Source organism: Hippocampus guttulatus, chromosome 7 (assembly GCF_054856545.1).
Source record: "Hippocampus guttulatus isolate MCC_2025c chromosome 7, RoL_Hgut_1.0, whole genome shotgun sequence".
Taxonomy (NCBI): Eukaryota; Metazoa; Chordata; class Actinopteri; order Syngnathiformes; family Syngnathidae; genus Hippocampus; species Hippocampus guttulatus.
Window position 1 is genome coordinate 15589770 of NC_141267.1, and position 23970 is coordinate 15613739.

Consider the following 23970-nt stretch of genomic DNA (forward strand, 5'->3'; position numbering starts at 1 on the left):
TCAAGTGGAGTGAATCTTTAAATTCCGATGACTTTTCACTTAAATGAGTTCAATGTCAATGTATGTCATGCACGCCTGAAATGCAAGTCGGAAATCGTAGCTAAATATTTTAAACCAAACAGTTCTTAGAGATTGCATGTAAATGTATTCTACTTAAAAGTGAAAAGCAACTGAACTGTAATCAGGTAGTTATTCTTTTGTGTACCACTAGAGGGATACTTCTTTCTCTTTCTCAGTGTTTAAGGCACTTTGTTTTGTTTTGTTTTTTCTTTCTCCCTTTAGCACGCTGAGCAGCGAGGTGGGCCCCGAATGCTACGAGCTGCAGGTGTGCGTCAAGGACTACTGCTTTGCCCGCGAGGACCGCACGGTGGGCATGGCCGTGCTGCAGCTGAAGGACGTGGCCTCCAAGGGCAGCGTGGCCTGCTGGCTGCCCTTGGGCAAGCGCATCCACATGGACGAGACGGGCCTGACTGTGCTGCGCATCCTGTCGCAGCGCAACAACGACGACGTGGCCAAGGAGTTTGTCAAGCTCAAGTCGGACCAGCGCTCCGCCGAGGAAGGCCGCGGCTAAGCCCCCCTCCCCCCACCCCCTCGCCTCAACCTTGCTTAGTGATGTAAATTCATTCATTCCGATGGGGGTGCGTCGAACATGGATCACATCAGCCATTTTTTGGCGTCAAGTTTGCGATGTGTGTCAGAGAAGTTCCGGGATTGGTGTTGAAAAATATAGACAGAGGTCCCTTGAAGTACAAGTTAGGAGGTTTTTCAGGTAGCAGCTGTTGTTCGGATGATTTGTTTTACTTTGACTCGCAAGCAAATATTTGACAGACAATCGCCGCGTGGTGGCAGTGAGCTCAACTCTCCACAAGAAGATGCAGTTTGACAGATAGTGAACAATTCTGACTTCAGGCTGTGTGATACTACTCCCACTTGAGTTAACGGTCAAACTAAACTTTGAGAATTACATGTTGTGTATTAAAAAAAAAAAAAAAAAAACACAAGCTTAACACTAACAGAAACGTAATAGATGGGCTAATTAATAACATTTGCGGTATGTGGTGATGGTGTCGTCCTAAAAGCAATTTGAACACCAATGGTGGAGCAACTGACACGCATATTGTTTTTCCTCTCTGAAAATATTACTGCAGCTTACTGTTATTACTGTATGGGTTTTTGTTTTTATAAAATAGAATTAATAGTACTTACCAAAAAACGTTTGGGGGGGGGGGGGGGGGGTTGGAACAAATTAATGGCGTTTCAATCCATTTTAATGGGGAACGATAATTTTAGGGGTTTTGAGTTACGCACGCAGTCACTGAATGAGATAAGATATCCACAACTCTTATATCAAGGTACCACTCTATTTCAAATCAAAGCTTCAAGTTTTCCCCTTCAAGTAATTCCCCTGGTGTCTAATCCTCATTCCCAGCCTTCTTTGCCACACCCCCAAGAACTCTTGGAGGATTCTTCCGGGATCCCCTGCAGCTCCATCATCATGGCCATCTTCAAAACGGGTCCCCTCGATGACTCAGATCAGGGTGGGAAAGAGGAAGGAAAAAAAAATACACCGGAGTTTGCTACAGCATGGCAATGTCCTTCTCGGCAAGGAATTGTCAGATGCTCAGGGCGTTGTCAGCAACCAAGTTGCCCGACCACAATGCTTGCCTCCTCTCACACACACTCAGGAGGATCTCTTTGTAGATGTGCCGGATGATCGTCTGACAAACACAGACGGGGAAAACTATTTATCTTTGTCTTTTTTTTTTGCGACACCAGTCCTGGAACATTTCTGACAATTCTTATATCACGCGTGGCATTGCACACGTCTCATTCGGCTGCACAGGGTTTAATTTTTTTCTTGACAAATAGTTGCTCATATGCGTCGGCGAACTGGAAACAAAGATCCCAGGGAAGCAAAGCACGGCAGATGAACACGTTGAAGCGCAACTGTTTGTTCTTGTTTCCTTTTTTTTTTCTTTCTTCTAGATTATATTTATACGAATGGAGTTCTGAGTCGAGTCGTGAGTGATACGCGAAGTTCCAGTCTATTCGGGGGTATGATGTAAGAAGGTGGACCAGAGCACACACTGCCTGACACCCTCAATGCCTTCTGTCTCGTTCACCCGCCGTCTTTGTGATGACAAGTGCACATATATGTATACGCGCGTGCGTGTGTGTGTGTGAGAGTGTGTGTTGCCTGCGAGTGAAACCAACACAAAGCCAAGATCATAGCGTGCTTCTCGTGTCATGGTTTACTCCATCTTTGTAACCAGTGTAAACATTCCATGTGGGTTGTTCTTACGACACCAAGCACAAGTCATTGTCCGTCCATCAAGTGCTAAAAGGGCTCATGATCCCCACCACACCCAGTGTACATCTGTCATGGAAGAAAAATGGAAGAACTCGATGGGGTGGGCATCCTTTTTTCCTATCAGGGGCCCTTTTAGTTCCCTGTAGGCCATACTAAAATGATGAGATCATATGATGCAGTGACAAAAGTAATCTCTGAGGTTTTAGTTGGGGGTTTTTTCGCATGGTGGGTCGGATCAAACCTTCCGGGCCGTAGGTTGAACCACCCCCTTTTCTAATCAGTAGAGCGTGTAAAGTAGTGTGAAGGTTACATGGTCTTCATTCTTGCCATCTTTTTCCCCATTCTATTTTTAAATCACCAATGGAACAATAAAGAAATGAATTGGCTAACTGCTTGTGTCAAATTTGACTGCAGTGTCCAAGTGCTGAAAACGAAGCAAAGGAATGCAGTCCCTCTTTGGAAATGCCAAGGCCACATATGTTGTTTTTCATGTGTACGTTTGGGTTTCTAATTAAAAGCTGACGTTCCCGCAAGTTGCTCTGAACAACATCCATTCCATTTTTCTATTAATGTTGTGATTGAAGTCCGGTTGATAAGACTTTGGAGGCTCCACTCATCAAATTTCGGCACCGTGTCTCGACAAGAAAACGAAACCAAACATTGTCCATGATTTCTGCCTGTCCTTAAAAAGTGACATCATCACATGATGTAAAGTGTGTGTTTGCGCTTTTATTTTTGGTGTGTGATGAGCACTCCCAAGCAGGGAGGCCTCCTCGCGTTAGATTGGAACTCTATGCAGATGATCTATCGAATCAAATGTGGTTTTTTGTTGTTGTTTTTTTTAAAAGATGTCTCAATGTTTACATGGTGGATATTCTTAATCATATATCAGCACAAGTGTCAGGGGGTGAGGGGAACAACTTAATGTCAAGGGCCAAATGTCTGCTGCTGCCTTGGTGGAGATTGATTATTTTATTTTTTAAGTCAGAAAATCAACGAAATATTTGGGGGAATTGAACTGCACAGATTTAACAAAAATTCATGTAATGTGGCGTGTGTATGAAGAAGTGTTAAGGCCACACCGAGAAGAAGGATTTTTGGTTCTGTGAAGACAAAAGTCATTTCGTGTCAGGATTTTTTTTTTCTCGAAACAATGCGCCTTCATTTCCGTAATATTTCAACTTTTGTTCTCGCCTTGGGATGACTTCAATAATATTGCTTCGGTATTTTTTTTGCCTTTCTTTCTTACCAAATTCCAACTTTACACTTGTAATATTTTTACATTTGAAGAACAGTTAGCGTATTCTCATGTTTTCTTCCAAAAAGAACTTTTTGCTTTATTCTCTTCCCTCACCAAATTATGACAATCTCAGAATAGCGCATTTTTTTCGTGCCAGAAATCAGATTTTTTTTTACCTATTTTTCAGGTTGTGTTCTCGTAATTACTGACATTTTTGTCACTAAATTATGTGACTGCATTTATGACTGTTGAAAATAACTACTTCTCTCACTGGATTTTGCATCGCAATGTTCAGTTATTCGGAATATTTTGAAACAATTCTCGTCAAACTACAACTTTGTCGCCAGAAGATGACTTGACTCTCAGAATATTTCAAAAACTTCTTCTCTTCACATTTCAACTTTTTTCATATTACAAGCTTCTTTTTTTTTGTCGACAAATGACAACTTTATTCAGGCAAAATTTCAGTTTAAAAAAAAGTTGCAATGTTGTGAGATTTTAAAATTCACTACAGCATATTCTTGTATCACTTTGACTTCATTGTGGGAGTTCCGCAACTTCCTTCTTTCCAGTGTGGCTCAGGGAAGGCAGTCATTGTTGATTATGTTGCTGTCCTTCAAGCACATGGAAGGTGTGTGTGTGTGTGTGTGTGCGTGCGTGCGTGTGTGCACGCGCACATCTGCAGGGATGAGCCAAAAGAGCTGACCATAATCAGCGTCTCTGTCGTAGGCGCGCCTCGATTTATCTCGAGAGCTCGTGTGGACAGTGCCACTTAATTTTCCAACGTCCACCGCGACATCTTTCAGAGGCATGCGAAAGTTTTGGGATGGAAGCACAAGCAAAAAAAAAAAATTTTTTTTTGTTAAAAGCACACAACCAAGAGGGTAGATGTGCATGTTCTGCCCCCACGTGCACGCTCCTGTACTTCCTCTAATGGTGCATGATAGGAACGCTGTAATAAAAAAAAAAAAAAAATTTTCATTTTGAAAAAGAAATGTATTGTGCCAGCACGCGTAACAATTTCATGTTGTCTCCTTTATTTTGATATCTTCTTTTCTATTTTTCAAATGTTTGTGAATATATAAATATTTATAACAGATGATGATGATGTGAAGTGTTGCAAAGTAATCGCATGGGATGTTTTTTTTTATATATATACAAAAGATGTTTATAATTTTTTTTTCTTTTTTTAAGATTTATGGATTACTGGGACGGCAGTGTTGTTACGGTCCGCTTCCAATAAAAGATGGCAAATTTGAATTGCGTTTCATTCGACTGAAAAAGTTCACACTCTGCGTAAAAAATTTATCTTGAGGGAGTCTGGGATGGCCAAATTGTCGGCACGGATGGTGGGCGGCGCCTCGTTGGGAAACGTGACGGGAAAAACGCGCTTCACTTCCAGGAACAACTTGTGAGGTTGAGTGTCCACGCGATCTTTGAGGAGACCCTGTGTGGGAGAATGGAAAGTTGGAGGCGTCAAGAAATAATTCTTTGGGAGCTGCTGCCGTTTTCAAATGAATGAAGGTAACATTTTTAAAATGTTAAAATCTCTCATTGAGAAAAGTAGTTGCCTGCCAACAATGCATTTAATCTAAAAGGAAATAGATGAACTGCTTTTGCCCTGAGCACAAAAACACGACGCGACGGGACTGCCCATGCGTAACGGAGGATTCGTCTGCGCCGCGACATGTGACCATGAGCGAGTGGTGCAAGCTGTACCTGAATCAGGTGGATGAAATCGATAGAGACTCTTTCCTCAACGTCACCGTGAGGCGTGTAGTTGCTGAGAATCTTCACAATCTACTCAACACAAGACGGCGGCAACTTCTCACCTTGTCCACGCTTTTCAAATAATATTTAGATGAAGCCTGATTTCCACCAAGTAGGACTGTTTGGCTTTTGCTCTGTTCTCACACATTCAAGTTGTTGTGATGATATGAGGTGGTGGAAAATAAATCTTCATATTATATTCCAAAAATAAAGCCAGATTTACGTTGTCCAAAATTGTGAAAGCGACCAAAATTAACGGTTCCACTTTTTTGGTACCCTACTGTAGTGGTAGGGTAGATTTGTCGAACATAAGTGAAGCGCTTGGTGGAAACCTATCTTACGCGTCGAGCAAAAGGTCAAGGGGTCACCTGCTGTCCGCTGAGGGTGGTGCACGCGCGCACTAGGGAATGCGCGTCGGCATCCGTGGTCTTGCTGACCTGCAGCACCTGGGTGGCCTGGATCAGGGGTGCCAGGGAGGAAGCGGCGCCCTCTGTCAGCAGACAACGGCAGCGCAGCCACTCCTCAAGCTGAGTCACGTTCAGCCTATGATGGTGATGATATATTTGGGATCATATATTTGATGATTCTCAAATAAATTACTTTGTAGATTCGGAATTAAAAAGTAGATACCAGGTCTCTGTATTATTTTAGAATATGTGATACATGCATACATATACAGTATATGACTTTGGCACTCCTGTTCTAAGAGATACTTTATTTAGGGTTAACAAATATATTGTTGTTTGGCTATTCTATAGTAAGGCGTTTTTAAGGCCGAAAAAAAACGACCATGTATAGTGAGGTGTTTTATACCGAAAAAAACCCGACAATCAATAGTAAGGTGTTTTTTACCGAAAAAACGTGATAATCTATAGTATGGCGTTTTTAGCCGAAGAAAACTACCATGTATATTAAGGCGTTTTTTACAGAAAAACACCCGACAATCTATAGCAAGGTGTTTCTAGCCGAAAAAAAACGACCATGTATAGTAAGGCGTTTTTAGCCGAAAAAAAACCTACCATGTACAGTAAGGTGTTTTTAGCCCCAAAAAAACGACCATGTATAGTAAGGAGTTTTTAGACGAAAAAAACGACCATGTATAGTAAGGAGTTTTTAGACGAAAAAAACGACCATGTATAGTAAGGCGTTTTTCGCCGAAAAAAACCACCATGTATAGTAAGGCGTTTTTAGCCGAAAAAAAACGCCCATGTTTAGTAAGAAGTTTTTAGCCGAAAAAAAGAACATGTTTTGTAAGGCATTTATAGCCCAAAAAAAAAAGGACCATGTATAGTAAGGCGTTTGTAGCCCAAAAAAAACAACCATGTATGTAAGGCGTTTTTAGCCGAAAAAAACCGGCCATGTATAGTAAGGCGTTTTTAGCCGAAAAAAAACGACCATGTATAGTAAGGCGTTTTTAGCCCCAAAAAAATGACCATGTATAGTAAGGCCTTTTTTGCCCAAAAAAAACGACCATGTATGGTAAGGCGTTTTTAGCCCAAAAAAAACCCGACCATGTATAGTAAGGCATTGATAGCCCAAAAAAAAACGACCATGTATAGTAAGGCGTTTTGAGCCGAAAAAACGACCATGTTTTGTAAGGCGTTTGTAGCCCAAAAAAAACGACCATGTATATATAGTAAGGCGTTTTGAGCGGAAAAAAACGACCATGTTTTGTAAGGCGTTTTTAGCCGAAAAAAAACGGCCATGTATATATAGTAAGGCGTTTTTAGCCGAAAAAAAACGACCATGTATAGTAAGGCGTTTTTAGACGAAAAAAACGGCCATGTATAGTAAGGCGTTTTTAGCCGAAAAAAAACGACCATGTATAGTAAGGCGTTTTTAGCCGAAAAAAAACGACCATGTAGAGTAAGGCATTTTTAGCCAAATAAAAACGACCATGTATAGTAAGGTGTTTTTAGCCCCCCCAAAAAAACGACCATGTATAGTAAGGCGTTTTTAGTCGAAAAAAACAACCATGTATAGTAAGGCATTTTTAGCACACTGGACGGGGTTTGAACCCGCGCTGCCTGGACGGAAAGCCGTCGTTTGAAAAATGTCGGTTTTTTCGGGCTAAAAACGCCTTACTATACATGGTTATTGATGTGCTGTTGTTTATTGAACATAAAACATATACAGTAATAGTTTGACAGAAAATAAGGTAGATAAAATAGTAAAAAGAAAGAAATCAGTCTTCATTCAACACAGTTATTATGTTCAAGGGAGTAGGAAGAAGTAAAAAACGTATCTAGTCCTACCCCGTTATGTGTTTATATCTAATAAATCATTCTTATATCAATCAGAAAAGAAAAAAAGTAAGACGAAAGAAGTCTCCATTAAGGCTCATACTTTACCCTTAACCGTGATATTTTTACAACTTTTGGTTTGTATCGGGATTATATACATCCACACCCTGGCACTCTTGTGTCAATTTTCTCTTGTATTCATAATGGATATTTCAATACCTTTCTCTATTTATCAACTTAGTTCTGATTTATCATTATATTTAATGTTTAGAATTTATCATTTTAACTCTGATTGATGGTGGTTTTTTCAGGCGAAAAACGCCTTACTATACTATGTCGTTTTTTCGGGCCTAAAACGCCTTACTATACATGGTCGTTTTTTTCGGGCTAAAAAAACCGCCTTACTATACTATGTCTTTTTTTCGGGCTGAAAACGTCTTACTATATACTATGTCGTTTTTTCGGGCAAAAAATGCCTTACTATACTATGTCGTTTTTTTCGGGCAAAAAAGGCCTTACTATACTATGTTGTTTTTTCGGGCCTAAAACGCCTTACTATACATGGTCGTTTTTTTCGGGCTAAAAAAACCGCCTTACTATACTATGTCTTTTTTTCGGGCTGAAAACGTCTTACTATATACTATGTCGTTTTTTCGGGCGAAAAATGCCTTACTATACTATGTCGTTTTTTTCGGGTGAAAAAGGCCTTACTATACTATGTGGTTTTTTTCGGGCGAAAAACGCCTTACTATACATGGTCGTTTTTTCGGCTAAAAACGCCTTACTATACATGGTCGTTTTTTCGGGCGAAAAACGGCTTACTCTACATGGTCGTTTTTTTTCGGCTAAAATGCCTTACTATACATGGTCGTTTTTTTTGGGCTAAAAACGCCTTACTATACATGGTCGTTTTTTTGGGGCGAAAAATGCCTTACTATACATGGTCATTTTTTTTGGGCTAAAAATGCCTTACTGTACATGGTCGTTTTTTTCGGCTAAAAACGCCTTACTATACATGGTCGTTTTTTTGGGCTAAAAACGCCTTACTATACATTGTCTTTTTTTTTCGGCTAAAAATGCCTTACTATACATGGTCGTTTTTTTCGGCTAAAAACGGCTTACTATACATGGTCGTTTTTTTGGGGGCTAAAAACGCCTTACTATACATGGTCATTTTTATTTGGCTAAAAATGCCTTACTCTACATTGTCGTTTTTTTCGGCTAAAAACGCCTTACAAAACATGGTCTTTTTTTTCGGCCCAAAACGCCTTACTATACATGGGGTTTTTTTCGGCTAAAAACGCCTTACTATACATGGTCTTTTTTTTTTTCCGGCGAAAAAAGCCTTACTATACATGGTCGTTTTTTTCGGCTAAAAACGCCTTACTATATACATGGTCGGTTTTTTTGGGCTAAAAACGCTTTACTATACATGGTCGTTTTTTTCGGCTAAAAACGCCTTACTATACATGGTCGGGGTTTTTTCGGCTAAAAACGTCTTACTATACATGGTCGTTTTTTGGGGGCTTAAAACGCCTTAATATACATGGTCATTTTTTTTCGGCTAAAAACGCCTTACTATACATGGTCGTTTTTTTTTGGGCTAAAAACGCCTTACTATACATGGTCGTTTTTTTTTGGGCTAAAATTGCCTTACTATATATACATGGTCGTTTTTTTGGGGCTTAAAAACGGCTTACAAAACATGGTTGTTTTTTTCGGCTAAAAACGCCTTACTATACATGGTTGTTTTTTTCGGCTAAAAATGCCTTACTATACATGGTCTTTTTTTTCGGCTAAAAACGCCTTACTATACATGGTCTTTTTTTCGGCTAAAAACACCTTACTATACATGGTTGTTTTTTTCAGCTAAAAACGCCTTACTATACATGGTCGTTTTTTTCGGCTAAAAACGCCTTACTATACATGGTCGTTTTTTTGGGCTAAAAACGCCTTACTATACATTGTCTTTTTTTTCTCGGCTAAAAACGCCTTACTATACATGGTCATTTTTTTGGGGCTAAAACGCCTTACTATACATGGTTGTTTTTTCGGTTAATAATGCCTTACAAAACACGGCCGTTTTTTTGGCTCATAACGCCTTACTATACATGGTCGTTTTTGGGGTTAAAAACGGCTTACTATATATGGTAGGTTTTTTTCGGCTAAAAATGCCTTACTATACACGGTTGTTTTTTTTGGGGCTAAAAACGCCTTACTATACATGGTCGTTTTTTTCGGCCAAAAACGCCTTACTATGGTCGTTTTTTCAGTTAATAACGCCTTACAAAACACGGCCGTTTTTTTGGCTCAAAACGCCTTACTATACATGGTCGTTTTTTTTCGGCTAAAAACGCCTTACTATACATGGTCATTTTGTTCAGCTAAAAACGCCTTACTATACATGGTCGGTTTTTTTTCGTCTAAAAACGCCTTCCTATACATGGTCGTTTTTTTTCGTCTAAAAACGCCTTACTATACATGGTCATTTTTTTTCCGCTAAAAACGCCTTACTATATATACATGGTCGTTTTTTTTTCGGCTAAAAACGCCTTACTATACATGGTCGTTTTTTTTCGGCTAAAAACGCCTTACTATACATGGTCGTTTTTTGGAGCTAAAAACGGCTTACTATATATTGTAGGTTTTTTTCGGCTAAAAACGCCTTAATATAGATTGTTGGGGGGTTTTCGGCTAAAAATGCCTTACTGTAGATTGTCGGGTTTATTTCGGTAAAAAACCCCTTACGATACATGGGGGTTTCTTCGGTAAAAAACGCCTTACTACACAAGGTCATTTTTTTCGGCTAAAAACGTCTTACTATACATGGTCGTTTTTTTTGGGGTTAAAAACGCCTTACAAAACATGGTCGTTTTTTGGGGCTAAAAACGGCTTACTCTATATGGTCGTTTTTTTTCGGCTAAAAACGCCTTTTTATACAAGGTCATTTTTTTCGGCTAAAAACGCCTTACTATACATGGTCGTTCTTTGGGGCTAAAAACGGCTTACTATATATGGTAGGTTTTTTTCGGCTAAAAACGCCTTACTATAGATTGTCGGGGGGTTTTCGGGAAAAAACGCCTTACTATAAATGGTCGTTTTTTTCGGCTAAAAACGCCTTACTGTAGATTGTCTGGGTTTTTCGGTAAAAAAATCCTGACTATACATGGTAGGTTCTTTGGGCTAAAATGCCTTACTGTCTATTGTCGGGGGGGGGGGGTTTGGTAAAAAAAAACGCCTTACTATACATGGTCAGGGGTTTTTTTTCGGTAAAAAACGCCTTCCTATACATGGTTGGTTTTTTTGGGCTAAAAATGCCCTACTATACATGGTCGTTTTCTTTCGGCTAAAAACACCTTACTTTAGATTGTCAGTTTTTTTCGGGAAAAAAAACACCTTACTATACATGGTCGTTTATTTCGGCTAAAAACGCCTTAGATTGTCTTTTCTTTTTTCGCTAAAAAACGCCTTACTATACATGGTCGGGTTTTTGGGCTAAAACTCGCCTTACTGTAGATATTTGAGGGGGGGGGTTCCGGTAAAAAACGCCTTACTATAGAGTAATTTTTTGGGGGGTTCGAGGTTTTGGGGACACTTGAACATACAGTGCACGCATATATGCATTCATGTCTCGTGTTCAATTGGTGATTTCATTTTTTTTTTCTCCTTCCTGTACCGTATGTGTATTCCACGGCTGCAGCAGCACACGTCCTTCCTGAGCAGCAGGCTGTTGAGCGCCAAGGTGGACATGAAGTGGACCAGCTGGTGGAAGGCGCACTCCATCAGCGCCGCGTGCAAAGCCTGATGGGACATGGCGGCATAAAGGGAACCCAGCTCCCTCAGCACCCGAGCCACGGAGGGAGCGTCCACGTCCCCCGCCCTCGTCGCCCGGGCCTCGGGGCCTGCTCGTCTTCTGGAGCCCGCCGGGATGTCTTCGCCCTCCAACAGGGCAGCGACTGCGGAGCACAAGGAGGTGAGATCACGATAGTGTGTGTGTATGTGTGTGTGTGTGTGGGAGGGTTCCTGGTTTCTGGCACCACCTATGAAGTTGTGCAGGCGTTTCTCAGTGATGGAGATGAGTTGCTGGTAGGCTTGGATGCGGAGCTCGCTCAACGCGTGGGTCAGATTGCTGACGTCAAAGGTCAGCAGCGGCATACCCTCATGCACACACGACTGAAAATGACACATGGAAGCCCGCGATTTTGAAATTCTCACTCACACACAAACACACACACACACTGCGCAACTTGTCCCCAGGACGTGACACTGTTAACAATTTATTTTGTCCCCACAACCACATTAAAACAAGAACACAACGGAAACACATCTTGTGCGTGTACATGTGTGCTTCTGACCTGTTTGGGGGCATGATGAGTCAGCAGGTCGTGCAAGAGACTGATGTTTTTCAGCCACAAAGCAGTCATGTCTAAATCATTGTTGTTTTTCTGCGGGGGGGGACACATTCCATTCAAATCGTTGAAAAATGAGCATTTCTATGTCGTGGATCTTGTCCATACATACCAAAAACATGCATGTTAGGTTCATAGAAGACTAACTTGCCCTTATTGAATATGAGAACGTGTTTGTCCTTTCTGCATGAATATGCCCTGCAATTGACAGGCGACCACTCCAGGGTGTACCTCACCTCTCACCCAAAGTCAGCCGGAATAAGCTTCAGCTCACTCGTGACCCGAATGAGTACACGACGCCACGGATTGGATCAGGTGTACCTAATGTTTTGTCCAGTCAGTCTGTCTGTGCTCCACACGTTAGCCGCGGTTACCTTCAGAGCCGTCTTCATGGCAGCGACGGTGGCGCGGCACAGCGATGCCGCGACACTTTGATCGCCCCTGCTGTCCGCCTGCCGAATGCACAGGAAGAGCACGCTGGCCGCCAGCCCGGGAGAGAGCGACACGCCCACGTCCGCCCGCACGTCTGGACACAGACAGAAAGCTCGTACCTACGAGTGGATTGCTCGAGATTTCATCAGAGGCTTTTCATTGAAACAAATATATGAGGAGTAACCACAATATAAAACTCACTGAAAATAAAGCCTTTGAAGAAGAAACTGACACATGCCACGACACGCATTCGACTGCATTTCACGTCATCTACAGTGAAGCCAGTCACAAGCTCAAAATGAATTTCACGTCTCCACAAACTCGTCCGTCACTGACTTCCTCAAACATGTCGTGCAGTGATTGGTTTCAAAGATGTTTCGTTGACCTGATACATCGATTTAGACTATGTGCCGCGTTTAGCCTGGGTAGTTATGGAGAGTCTTCCATGTCCTAGATGTGCATTTTGGGAAAAGGTCATCTCAACCCCTTGAAAGTATTAACTCCAAAATAGAATTCTTGGCGTTTCACTGTGTTTATGAAAGTCATGCGACACAATAGAAGGCTCACCGGTGATGAGATTCTTGATGAGCTTGCTTTCATCTCGTCTCCTGCATTCCAGCAGGCCAGCTGTTGTGGGCGCTTTCTGCTGGGCTAAAGAAGTGCTCTCGCTGGGAAAAACTGATGGTAAAACTAGAAAGAGAAAAAGAATTAGGCTCAGAAATCTTTGGTGAATTTGTGATGGAGGAATGTCAAAAAACATTCAAGAAAATAGGGACCTCTCACCTTGAGTGAGGAGTCGCCGGAATGTGACGGTGTTTCGAAATTCCTTTAGTTCGCTCCTCAGCCTTGCACACTCTTGCTCGCAGGCATCCAGAAGCTCCTTCACACCCAAACGTTTGGAAGTTCATAAAATCAGTGGTGTGGATTTTACATTTACGCGTGTCTACATAAGCAGGTAATGATGTCTTTAGACTTGGTGAAGCAGCATGTGGCTCATTAAACACCGTTAAAAGTCCGCCGGTCACCTCACAAGCCAAATTAGGACAAGCGCTACAGAAAGTGGATTTTACAAAGAAGCTGCTACCTGTTGATGAGAAGATGAACCCGAGCTGACTCGAAGCAGCTGACACCTCAGCCTCTCCACTTCCTCCTCCCACTGACTGCGTTGACTAAGCAACTGGCTCTCCAAAAACCTCCAAAGGGCAAAAAAAAAAAAAAAAAACCTACCGTTAGTCATGACTGCACGTTTTCAGTTGCAGAGACGACGAATGAGTGAAGACTCACTTGTTGGCCACTCGTACTGCGTCGTAGGCGTGGGCCAGGTCTTCTCCTTTTAGCTCAGCTGCGGACTCTTTGCTCAAGCCCAACTTGTCCATCAGCTGCTCCTGCAAGCGTGGACAAAGGCTGAGCGGAATGGGAAGTGGCACTTCGAAAAGGCTGCACACTTTGTCGGGGTACATTTGAGAGGAGGAGGACAACAAATGAATCGAGCTGTATTTGAAAACAAATGTGTGGCAAACCATTGGCGTTTCCAAACTCCACTCGGTGAAGCCTCCCTCCGCGGTGGGAGACGTCACACTGACCCGGCGCACCTCCTCCGGAGACGGGAAGGCAGACGGGAAGGGGGAGAGGGAGAGCGGGGTGAGGGATTGAGGTGAGGGCGACGGAGGCTCGGAGCTGAGCGCCGAGTCGGATCTCCTGAGGCCCCTGGTGCTCTGCGGTGACATGGACGCACAACGCTGTGACGGCTCGGCTTACATGAGGCAATGAGTTGAAGGAATGCGGAAAAATATCTGTGCCGGTTTGAAGGACTAAAATTGATTGTGGTTCAACATCAAATTTCAAGCAACTGAATTTTTTTACCATTAAAAAAAATATAAATATAGATTTTTGAGTTCATTGTTCAGCGTAGCGAATGGTATTTTCACAGCCACGTTGGTGATGCTGACTTTGAATTTACAGAACAGATATGAGATGAATATTGGACACTGAGTTTTAAGTGTCATAATGAATTGGACACTGAATTTAAAAGTTATTTGGACCAGAAATAAATAAGTAAATAAATCTGCGTTTGAAATTTGATGATCAAAAATCAGGGCTAGTAATTTCAATTCAAACTGATGGCACACATATTGTTCCATCGCGTTGATATATTTTTTAATACTTTGAAATGTTTATTAGATTGTATATTATATAAAGTATCTTTTTATCATCTGTGATCTTTCATTTGTTTTACGGATCATTTTGTTTCATTCGAAAACAAAATGGCTGCTAATTTGTGTCACACCGTGCGCACTACACTCGGAAAATGTTCATATCGCTGATATGAAGTGACACTGTAGATTGGTATGAATAGATTTGACGCTAATGCTCATCACACAACCTGCCCGCAGTAAAAATCATCCATCCATCCATCCATCATCTACCGCTTATCCGGGGCCGGGTCGCGGGGGCAACAGCTTTAGCAGGGAAGCCCAGACTTCCCTCTCCCTAGCTACTTCTTCCAGCTCTCCCCGGGGGATCCCGAGACGTTCCCAGGCCAGCTGGGTGACATAGTCTCTCCAGCGTGTCCTGGGTCTTCCTCGGGGTCTCCTCCCGGTGGGACATGCCCGGAACACCTCACCAGGGAGGCGCTCAGGGGGCAACCGAATCAGATGCCCAAGCCACCTCATCTGGCTCCTCTCGATGTGGAGGAGAAGCGGCTCGACTCTGAGCCCCTCCCGGATGACCGAGCTTCTCACCTTATCTCTAAGGGAGAGCCCGGACACCCTGCGGAGAAAACTCATTTCGGCCGCTTGTAACCGGTAAAAATCAATGTGTGTATTTTTCCACATTGCTTTTGTCTTGGTTGTGTACCTGAGTAAACTGGCCCATCTCCCTCAGGTTATCGTATCGCTGCTCCAGCCTCGTGAACTCCCGCAGGAGGCCCTGGTGCTTCCTCCTCTCCTCGTCAAGCTCCGCCCTCAAAGCCGCTGTGGCCTGAGACGCCACTTGTTGCACGAGAGCTGCACGGCGGACAAAAAAGTTGGAAAATGTAAGAGAATGGAGACGCCAAAGCCAAAGGGAAAAGTGGTACCTTCTTGTGCTTGTTCCTGCTGAAGCAGGCGTGCAGAGAGACTCTCCGTTTCTGCGCGGAGTGACGCTTTTTCCCGCTGCAGCGTCTCCACTTCCTTCGAGAGTCACAAAGTGTTCAAAGTAATGCATGAAGTGAGCCCAAAAACAAAAGTTGCCGGTACTGTTACTTGTGAAAGCTGAAGTAGCTCCTGGGCGGCCTTCTCCTCCGCTCGCCTCCTTTCCTGCTCCGTCTCCTGGCTCACGACGGAACAAGGGGCGGGAGAAGGTGCGGCATGCTTCTGACGTGCTTCTAGTTTCTCAATTTTTGCCCTCAGAGCAGCCAGTTCGGCGGCGGCGACCGCTTGCTCAGCACGCAGGCTCTCTCGAAGGGCAGCGCTCTGTCTGGCCTGGACACGTGATTCTTGTCGTTATGCAATAGATGAGTGAAATTCCTTCCTTCCATTGCTAACCCCAAACTAAACCATTACCCTAACTCCATACATTGAAATACCCACCCATCCCGAAAAGAAAACCCAAATCCCTATTTTCTGACTGGAAATGACAACTCTGCACATTTCTTGACCATAGGACATAACGACACACCTCCTGGTCTGCTCGCATCTGCAGCTGGATCAGTTTGACCTCCATGCCTTTGTTGAGTTCTCGGTACCTCTCCACCGAGCGGGCTTCAGTCTTGAGTTTCAGCAGTTCCTTTCTGGCTGCCTTGCGACGTACGCAACACTGCGCAAACACGACAGCCGCCCGCAACCTCGTGTAGATCTTTCTCGCCAACCAACCTCGCACTCTGGCCTGGAGCAGCGCGGCGGCTCGCTCGGCCACGAGCTAAGCAAAGACATCAGCGTTCCCGCATGAGAATACTCCATCTTTGTGTTTGAATCGGGACCATCATCGGATTACAAAACACTAACCCGCCGGTAGTGACGACGGGTCAGCGTGCCTCTGACAAAAGCCTGGATGGTGATGGTGGCTTGACGGACCAGGAGGAACACGTGTCTGTCCACCAGCATGCGGTAAGTCTTCTGGATTACCAAAGCAGCCTTGGTGTACCGCAGAGTCTGCGCCAACCTGCAAGGAGATGAAATTAAATACAAACGGCCCGTGTGCTTTTGTGTCACAAAAACCTCCATCCATCCATTTTCTATGTTGTTTATCCTCATTAGGGGAGGAGCCTCAGAACCCCGAAGCAGGCGTGCTAACATAGACTGCAGTGCTGCCTGCTAGAATGACAGAAAAATAGCAAAAGTAAGTCAGCTCACCGCCGAGCGAGTGCTCCTCTCCAGTATCTTTGTACGGTGAAGGTGGCCTCTAAGGTTCTGTTGTAGTGAATCCGGGCCAGCCATCCTCTGACACTATTCTGAAGGATCACGGCGGCCGCTCTGAGCCTCTCCGCTCGCAATCTCTCCAGAACAGCCACCTGCCCAGCCCGGAAAAAGACTTTGGTCTTTCCGAAGACGTACTGGTCCGGCTCAGTGATGAGCCGAGGCAAGGCCTGCTGGCACGTCAGCCGGATTTCCTCCCAGCGCTGGGACCCTTGCAACAGAACGCGATATCTGAAAAAGAACTCCTCGTACGTCCATCTGGGGAAATAACAGTGCCAATTCAATCAAATGTGTCCCTGTGACGCTTGCAAAAGGTATTACTTGATTTGGATGTGTTTGGACAATTAGTTAATGAATTAAAATCTGATGAAAAACATTTTTTGCAAAAAATAAAAAATAAAAAAAAAGGCTCCAGAAGTAATCATTGCAATGTAAATCACCAATATGCTGCAGATTACATTAATTCGCTCGTAAAGAACAAGAAATCATTGCCTGGATGGAAAACCGGCAGCACTGATTCGAATGGTCTCCAGCACTCCACACGCTCTCAACTGCTGCACCGTCCTCTTTGGGTCCAACCTGATAAGAAAACGTTTTCAGTTTCACAGGCCAGCTGTCTGTGATAGCCTTGACGTAAGCGCTCACACAAAGGGCTCCTTGAGGTCGTTGGGTTTGATACAGCGCACGTAGTGAGGTGTTGTGCTGTTCAGAGTGTCCATCAGCATCTGCAAGGACTGACGGAACTAAAATGAAGAAGAAGAAAAAAAAAAAGAGGATATTTGATGAAAAAGACAAAGGGAGACATTGGAACAGGAAGAAGGAATTTTATAAAAGTTCACCTGAAAACCCACGGTCAACTTGTGTTCTCTGTGGGCTCTTCTTCCTGTGTGGACGCTTCCATTGGCCACACTCGGTCCTGTTCCTTGTTGTTGGAACAACTCGGCTACGAGCTCCGACTGACACACACATATATATACATGTGAGAATGCTGATTTGTAATCAACTCTAAAGTTTTGTATTGCTGTCCAACCTCAGGGTCGCTTCACTTTAGATTTTCAAACAATCATGCATCTACTCCAGTAACGTACAAGCACAGATGCACATCTACCTGACTCGCTTTCAAAACATTGACCAGCTCCTCGAAGACAGTGTCTCGATTCTTGTCGAGGAAGCCACCGCATTCGTACTGCACCTGCAGAAACAAACCGACGCTAAATGGACTCAAAAAGAAGAAGACTGAAGGAAATGCGCATCACACACCGTGTCGGCAAAGTGTAGGATGACGAAGGCCCTGTTGGACATGCGAGGTTTGCGGAAGTGGGGGTGGCATCGGCCGGTCAGGTGCTGGTCGTACAGCTTTTGGACCCAACTGTCATCTGAACCTTTGGGCATCTGGTCAGTCCAGATATGAACGGGAACATTACAACGATCTCTTGAGTAGTTGGCAGTCAATTGCAGGGCACGGACAGACAACCCAAGTGTCCACCACTCACCCTGCACTCCTCGTCCAACAGGTCCAAGAGACCAAGCGGTCCCTCAATGAGATGGATACACTGCTGATTGTCACTGAACTCAACCCTGCTCCATGTCAGCTCCTCGCGTACGTACTCCTCCTGCTCCAGGTGGAACACGTGCTGGCAAAATCATTGTGGAGAAGTCAGAGTCACTGGGAGCAATATAACGGGAGCATCCCAACAGAACTAAAAGATCATCTCTAACACATGTAACATTTATAACATGCGGTAAGTCACCACACTGATGGCGTTTCCACAAGGAACTATACTAAATCCACAGATTTTAAGGTTACATTCTTCATAAAAAAATAATGGCATTCAACAAGGCTCGTTACTAGATCCAATTTACATAAATGTCACATTTACTTGGCATTATAGTAGGAAAACATGATTAGATATCAAGACAGACAGAACCGACAAGCTGTAGAGGTTATGAAAAGGCGGATTTAACTAGCGTGCGCAGTGGCGTAAGATTATTTTGTGTGACAAGAAGATAAACTTGCTCATCACCATACTACAGTCACTGTTTTTCATTTGTTTAATATTTATAGCCTGCAAATGTTTACGTTGTGACCTTAGTACTGCATTAGTGTGTTTAGTGATAGACTTAGGTTACAAATAATGTGCACATTTGGGTTCCGTTGCCACCAAAGGAACAGAGCACTTCTTAATTTGACGACCCCCTGTAGAGAGACGCTGGTGGTGTTCCACAAGGCTCCATTCCAGGTCCAGATGTTTACATTCCACGCAATGTCACAATTGCTTGCCGTCACAGAAGAAAATTGGCGGTTTTCCACAAAGCTCAATGCTATGTCCACTCGATGGCAACACTTTTTCTTTACTCTTTTTGTTGATATCTGATGACTCACCCTGTTGAACTGCTGTTGCAGTTTTTCATTGGCGTAGTTGATACAGAACTGCTCAAAGCTGTTCCGCTCAAAGGTCTCAAAGCTGCACATTGAGGAACAATTGTGAGTTTATGGCGAGAATTATAATCACACACAGATGCAGCTCACCCATAGATGTCCAGCACCCCTATGAAGGTTTTGGCACGACCAGTCTGGCTGCGCAGGGCAGAGTTGAGTCTGTGCACGGTCCACTTGAACATCTGCTCGTAGATATGCTTGGCCAGAGCATCTCGACCTTCGATGGCCTGCTGACCAGTCATGGGCTTGACCAGCTTCTCACCTGCTAGCACCAACCTGCGATGGCACAGCCAATGGGCCATGTGGGCAGACTCCACCCCCAAAAGCTTGGAGAAGATAGCCATCGAAACGTCATCTGCCTGGAGGAAGACATATACAGTACTAAGACACCACTTGATAATTTCTTCTTAAATATGTTTATATTTTCACACATTTTAATTGATTTTTTTTCTTCTTTTGTTCAGTATGATGACTCATCACGAGATATTATACAATGCATTCCATTTGTCTGCTCTTTCCTGACAAGAACAAAACTAGAATGACAAAAGGAATACAGTATTCATGATTTTAACTCACGTCGATGTAAGAACGGTCAGAAGTTCGGCCGCTGCCTGAAATCTTCACATTTCCTAAATGGAGAACTGCTGCCAGGATTCTGAAGAGCTCCATTTGCTGGTCGGGAAGCACGCCTGCAAGTTCAACAGAAAAATACAATATTGACCAAATGTATCTTTTTGGTGTGTGTGTGTGTGTGTCTCGTAAAACTACATCCTACCCAGGATGGTGAAAGCATTGCGGGTGCGCTCCATTTCCATCACGTCATCAGTCCCAGCAATATTTGCATCTCCTCCCTGGTTTGTGTAGCGGAAATGTTCAGGAGCAGCTAGATGAAAGTAGGTCAATAAATACGCTATGAAAAAAAATGCATAATAATCATCTGACATTTGCATCAACAGATTGCTACATGTGATCAGATATTAATGTCTTTGCCTTAAAACATGTGGCACATTATCCACTAAATTATCATTTTTGTATTTACTGTAAGCTATTGTTTGTGTGCGCCCATGAGGTAGTTCACGTCTCACCCAGTTTGAGTGCTCTCATTTCAGGCAACTGTCTGGAGGCACACAGCTGGTAGAAGATATGGTAGTTCCTCTCTGCTGCTGCCTAACGGAAATGAAACAAGTTTGATATTCAACATATAGCAGTGATTGTTTATTCAATTAGTTACTTGGTTGTTTCGGCAGTTTCCTTGTCCTTTCTCTACTGTGTGTGGCAGCATGTCTAATGGATGCCAATTTCTTTTTGTTTTTAATTAGGTTGTAGGAAAAAATCCACCTTCTAAAAAGTAGTCAAAACCACTGATACGCGTGGCTGACAGGAGAAAGAATCCATGTTGTTGTGTCTTTGGTGTTTTAATAATGAAAGTCAAATTGTTGTCGAGAACACAAGAATAAGAAATTGATTTTTTTTTTTTAAAGCACATGAGACCTTAAAATGCGTATCCAGCCATCTTTGTCACATTTAATTGGTTGTAGCCACAATTTCTGTCATGGTGAAACAGCATTGTTCCAGGTTATTATTGTTCAATGTGTTGCAAGTACAGTAACTGTAAACAATTGTATGTTGGTGATCACGAGGAGGCTCAGACAGAAGATAGTGTACGCCTGCATTTTTGTGACTAGGCTACATGTGGAGTCACCTATTCAATGATTTTTGGGGGGGGGGGGGGAAGGAAAACCTATCGTTTTATTGACACACACCGAAAAAAAAATAAGTCACCCTTTTTCCTCTTTTTGTGAGGAGGCAAAAACCCGACCAGAAAGGTTTTCCGTTAGCGCTATCTTGTGGCATCTTCGTGTCAAAGAACTATTTTGGAAAAGAGGAAAGACCGTCATTTAGACTGGCCATCACCGTGTCTGACAGAGTAATCCTATTTTGCAGCCATCTTGTGGCAACTATATGCCATTATAAACCTTTTCGAGGTTGTTTAATGCAGTCAGAACGAAAATATTGCCACAAATAACGTATACCTGGAAGACCACCCTGGACTTCTCCAGAAGGTAGGTGTTCATATTGGCCCCAATGATGTCTCCTCTCCTGCCAAAGCCAATCTGGATGTACTTCCCAAACCGACTGCTGTTGTCGTTCCTTGTGGTTTTGGCATTTCCGATGGCCTGCACACATTCATTGGCACAAAGAGATTTTCAGCGGTTTTTCAACTCTTTCAGCCTTTTTAAATCAAGAAGAGAAGAATACGGTGCCCCTAGTGGCGGTTTGGTGTATTGCAGGCAGTAAAATTCGGCCACTGTTAATTGAATAAGCAGTATCTATTAATGCTATACATAGTAGCAGTGGAAACTTGTTTTCCTCCATTACCTCCATGATAGGGTTGGAGGCCAGCACCTTGTCCTCCACCTTAGTCTGCTGAGTGGCTCCTCCCACCACCGCAAAGTACCTCATGGTGAATTTGGCCGAGACTGTCTTGCCCGAACCAGACTCGCCACTGATGATGATCGACTGATTGTTCTCCTCTCTGCGAAAGGAAATGCACATGACCGAAAACAGCAAATAGAGCGAAGAAAGAGAGCTCGAGTCAAGGCTAACCTGATCATGGTGCGATAAGCGTTCCCCGCCACAGAGAAGATGTGCGGTTCCAGGTCGGCCATGTCCTGACCGCTGTAGGCATCGATCACCTCCTCGCCGTAGATGGGGAGCTCATCGTAGGGATTGATAGCCACCAGCACAATACCTAGCAACAATTATAGATTTATCCACTTAATTGTCACCCTCACCAAACTCGTACGACCAGAAAATGGTCTTCGCAAACTGTACCCACGATACAACCATAGAATTAAGAGTAAAAGGCCCAACCTCTGATCAATGATGAGATAAAGACTTATGTAGATTCCAACACTTTTTGTCCACATGGCATCACTTGCTTACCACAATGAGTGTAAATGCTGTTGTAGTCCAGGAATCGAACGCGGAGGTTGTGCAGGATGGCAGGCTCATGGAGGAAGCTGAGCGCCGACAGGTCATTCTCGCCCTCTGAGATGTCGGGGTTAGCCAGTGGAGGAAGGTCAGATGGGACCTCCACTGGATAAAGTGTCTCCTGCCAATGGAGAGGACATTTAGCTTAGTTTTGATGGAGGTTTTCATTTCAAATTTTGTATTATGGTCTCACCTTCCCTCCAGATAGCTGCAGCAACACATGCTTGTCACCGGGTGTGTAGTCCTGGAGGAGCTGGGCCGACACCCACACTGCATCAGGGTCAGGAGTCCACACGCTGGCCCCCTTGGTGAAAAGAAATATCCAAGATGTGAGCCAAAACAGTAATACTCAGAATGATTTTTATTTGATTGCACTAACATTGCTTCCTGGCTTCACCTTTATGAGGCACTAGACAGCCATCAGCATAAAAAACTCTTAAAAGTGTTAAAAATTAACACTGACCATCCCACTTTAAAGGACTACATGGATTATCCATTCTGCATAACTATAGTGTGAAATATGTATGAATGAGAACATGAACAAGTGTATCACTTCATCTTCACCTGAAATAAATACATTTGAATTACACATTAAAGTCACTCGCAAAATGAATTGGTTGAGTTGGTTTGCAGTATTTATTGTCTGAAAATACGTATATGTATACAGCTGGATCAGTGACTTCAGGAGGTTCCAAAGTCCGAACAGTGGACCATTTTGGGTTTAAGATGATCAGCATGGTATTGTTCTTATCTTTCTTCAAATTGTTGCCCAACTTAAACCTCACTCATAAGTGACTAAATAATGCGTACTGTTTTTCACTAATGACCATATATCAAATTTCCGATTTACCTGATGAATTTGCACCATTACAAATATGTCCAATGTGTGCTACATGTCCCTTTGGTCTTCCATACTCATTCAGTCTTCAGATGCGAAGCTAGCAACTTCGAGAGAAGTATTTCACGTTTTTAACACACATAATTTGGGTTCAGAGTGACCAAGAAGGAACCCTCTGTCACAAAATATCCCCTAAACTTTATTTAAACCAGCGACAATGGGGCAAAAGAGGGACTATATTGCCCGGCTCACAAAGGCTTTGGTTCAATGGTGACTCGGTTTCTGCAAAGCATTCTGGGACTTGTAGTATATTAGCTGGTAATTTACCAAACAGGTGAGAAAATGAAAAGAAAAAAAATAATCAGCGATCAAAATCAACGTTTAGAAATAATATCTATTTGAATTACAACCATCCACAGCCGTATTTCTGGGAGGGCTGAGATTGAAAAGAAATCATCATGTTTTAAAACAAAACGTATAGAATTACCTGATGTTTAAGAACTCTATATTATTTAAAATACATATAAATGGAATTGAACACAGTAGTCCTACCTTGGTGTACAGCTGTAGCGTTGCCATATTCCACACTTAGTACAAAGGCATCCGAGAAGACGAACACGGCATCCACACAAGCAACGGGATCTTCCACCAAGGAAAAGGTCCCAATCGGCACATGTGCACTTTGTCCACTTTAAAACACACACGCAGTGAAGGTGAATCTGCAGCTGATTGGATAGGAACTGACTTGTTACGTCAATATCTAGCAGGTGACTTTCACAACATGAAACGTGAAAGTGCGCAAAAATGTAATTATTTTGATTTCTAAGCCCCCCCCCTCTTTTTTTAAACAATTATCCCACGTTTCTCAACGTATCCCCTCTCAACCACCACCTTCACGC

At 43.2% G+C, this 23970-nt stretch overlaps 2 protein-coding genes across 2 annotated transcripts in view; one reads left to right on the top strand and one right to left on the bottom strand.

The window, feature by feature from the left end:
* The window catches only part of unc13a (unc-13 homolog A (C. elegans)), a 45497-nt gene extending 40686 nt beyond the window's left edge, over positions 1-4811 (top strand). Inside the window, exon 44 of the mRNA XM_086116360.1 lies at positions 283-4811. Coding sequence (XP_085972486.1) covers positions 283-571 — 289 coding nt within the window. The 3' untranslated portion in view covers positions 572-4811. The remainder of the gene's footprint in view (positions 1-282) is intronic.
* Positions 4626-23650, bottom strand: LOC147202570 (unconventional myosin-Va). Its single transcript, XM_086116354.1, has 35 exons — positions 23624-23650; positions 22427-22537; positions 22186-22354; positions 21847-21991; positions 21619-21775; positions 21273-21416; positions 20325-20406; positions 20015-20122; positions 19816-19928; positions 19330-19598; positions 19183-19264; positions 18293-18433; positions 18060-18191; positions 17908-17991; positions 17639-17755; positions 17445-17542; positions 17292-17378; positions 16737-17057; positions 16389-16545; positions 16063-16302; positions 15648-15866; positions 15482-15575; positions 15262-15410; positions 13926-14120; positions 13690-13790; positions 13490-13598; positions 13189-13285; positions 12973-13095; positions 12348-12499; positions 11920-12009; positions 11605-11737; positions 11241-11520; positions 5690-5864; positions 5271-5351; positions 4626-4998 (listed from the first exon to the last, which is right to left on the bottom strand). Exons 1-35 carry the CDS (start codon positions 23648-23650, stop codon positions 4837-4839), a joined length of 4944 nt encoding a protein of 1647 aa, XP_085972480.1. The 3' UTR covers positions 4626-4836.
* Positions 23651-23970: the final 320 nt, after the last annotated feature.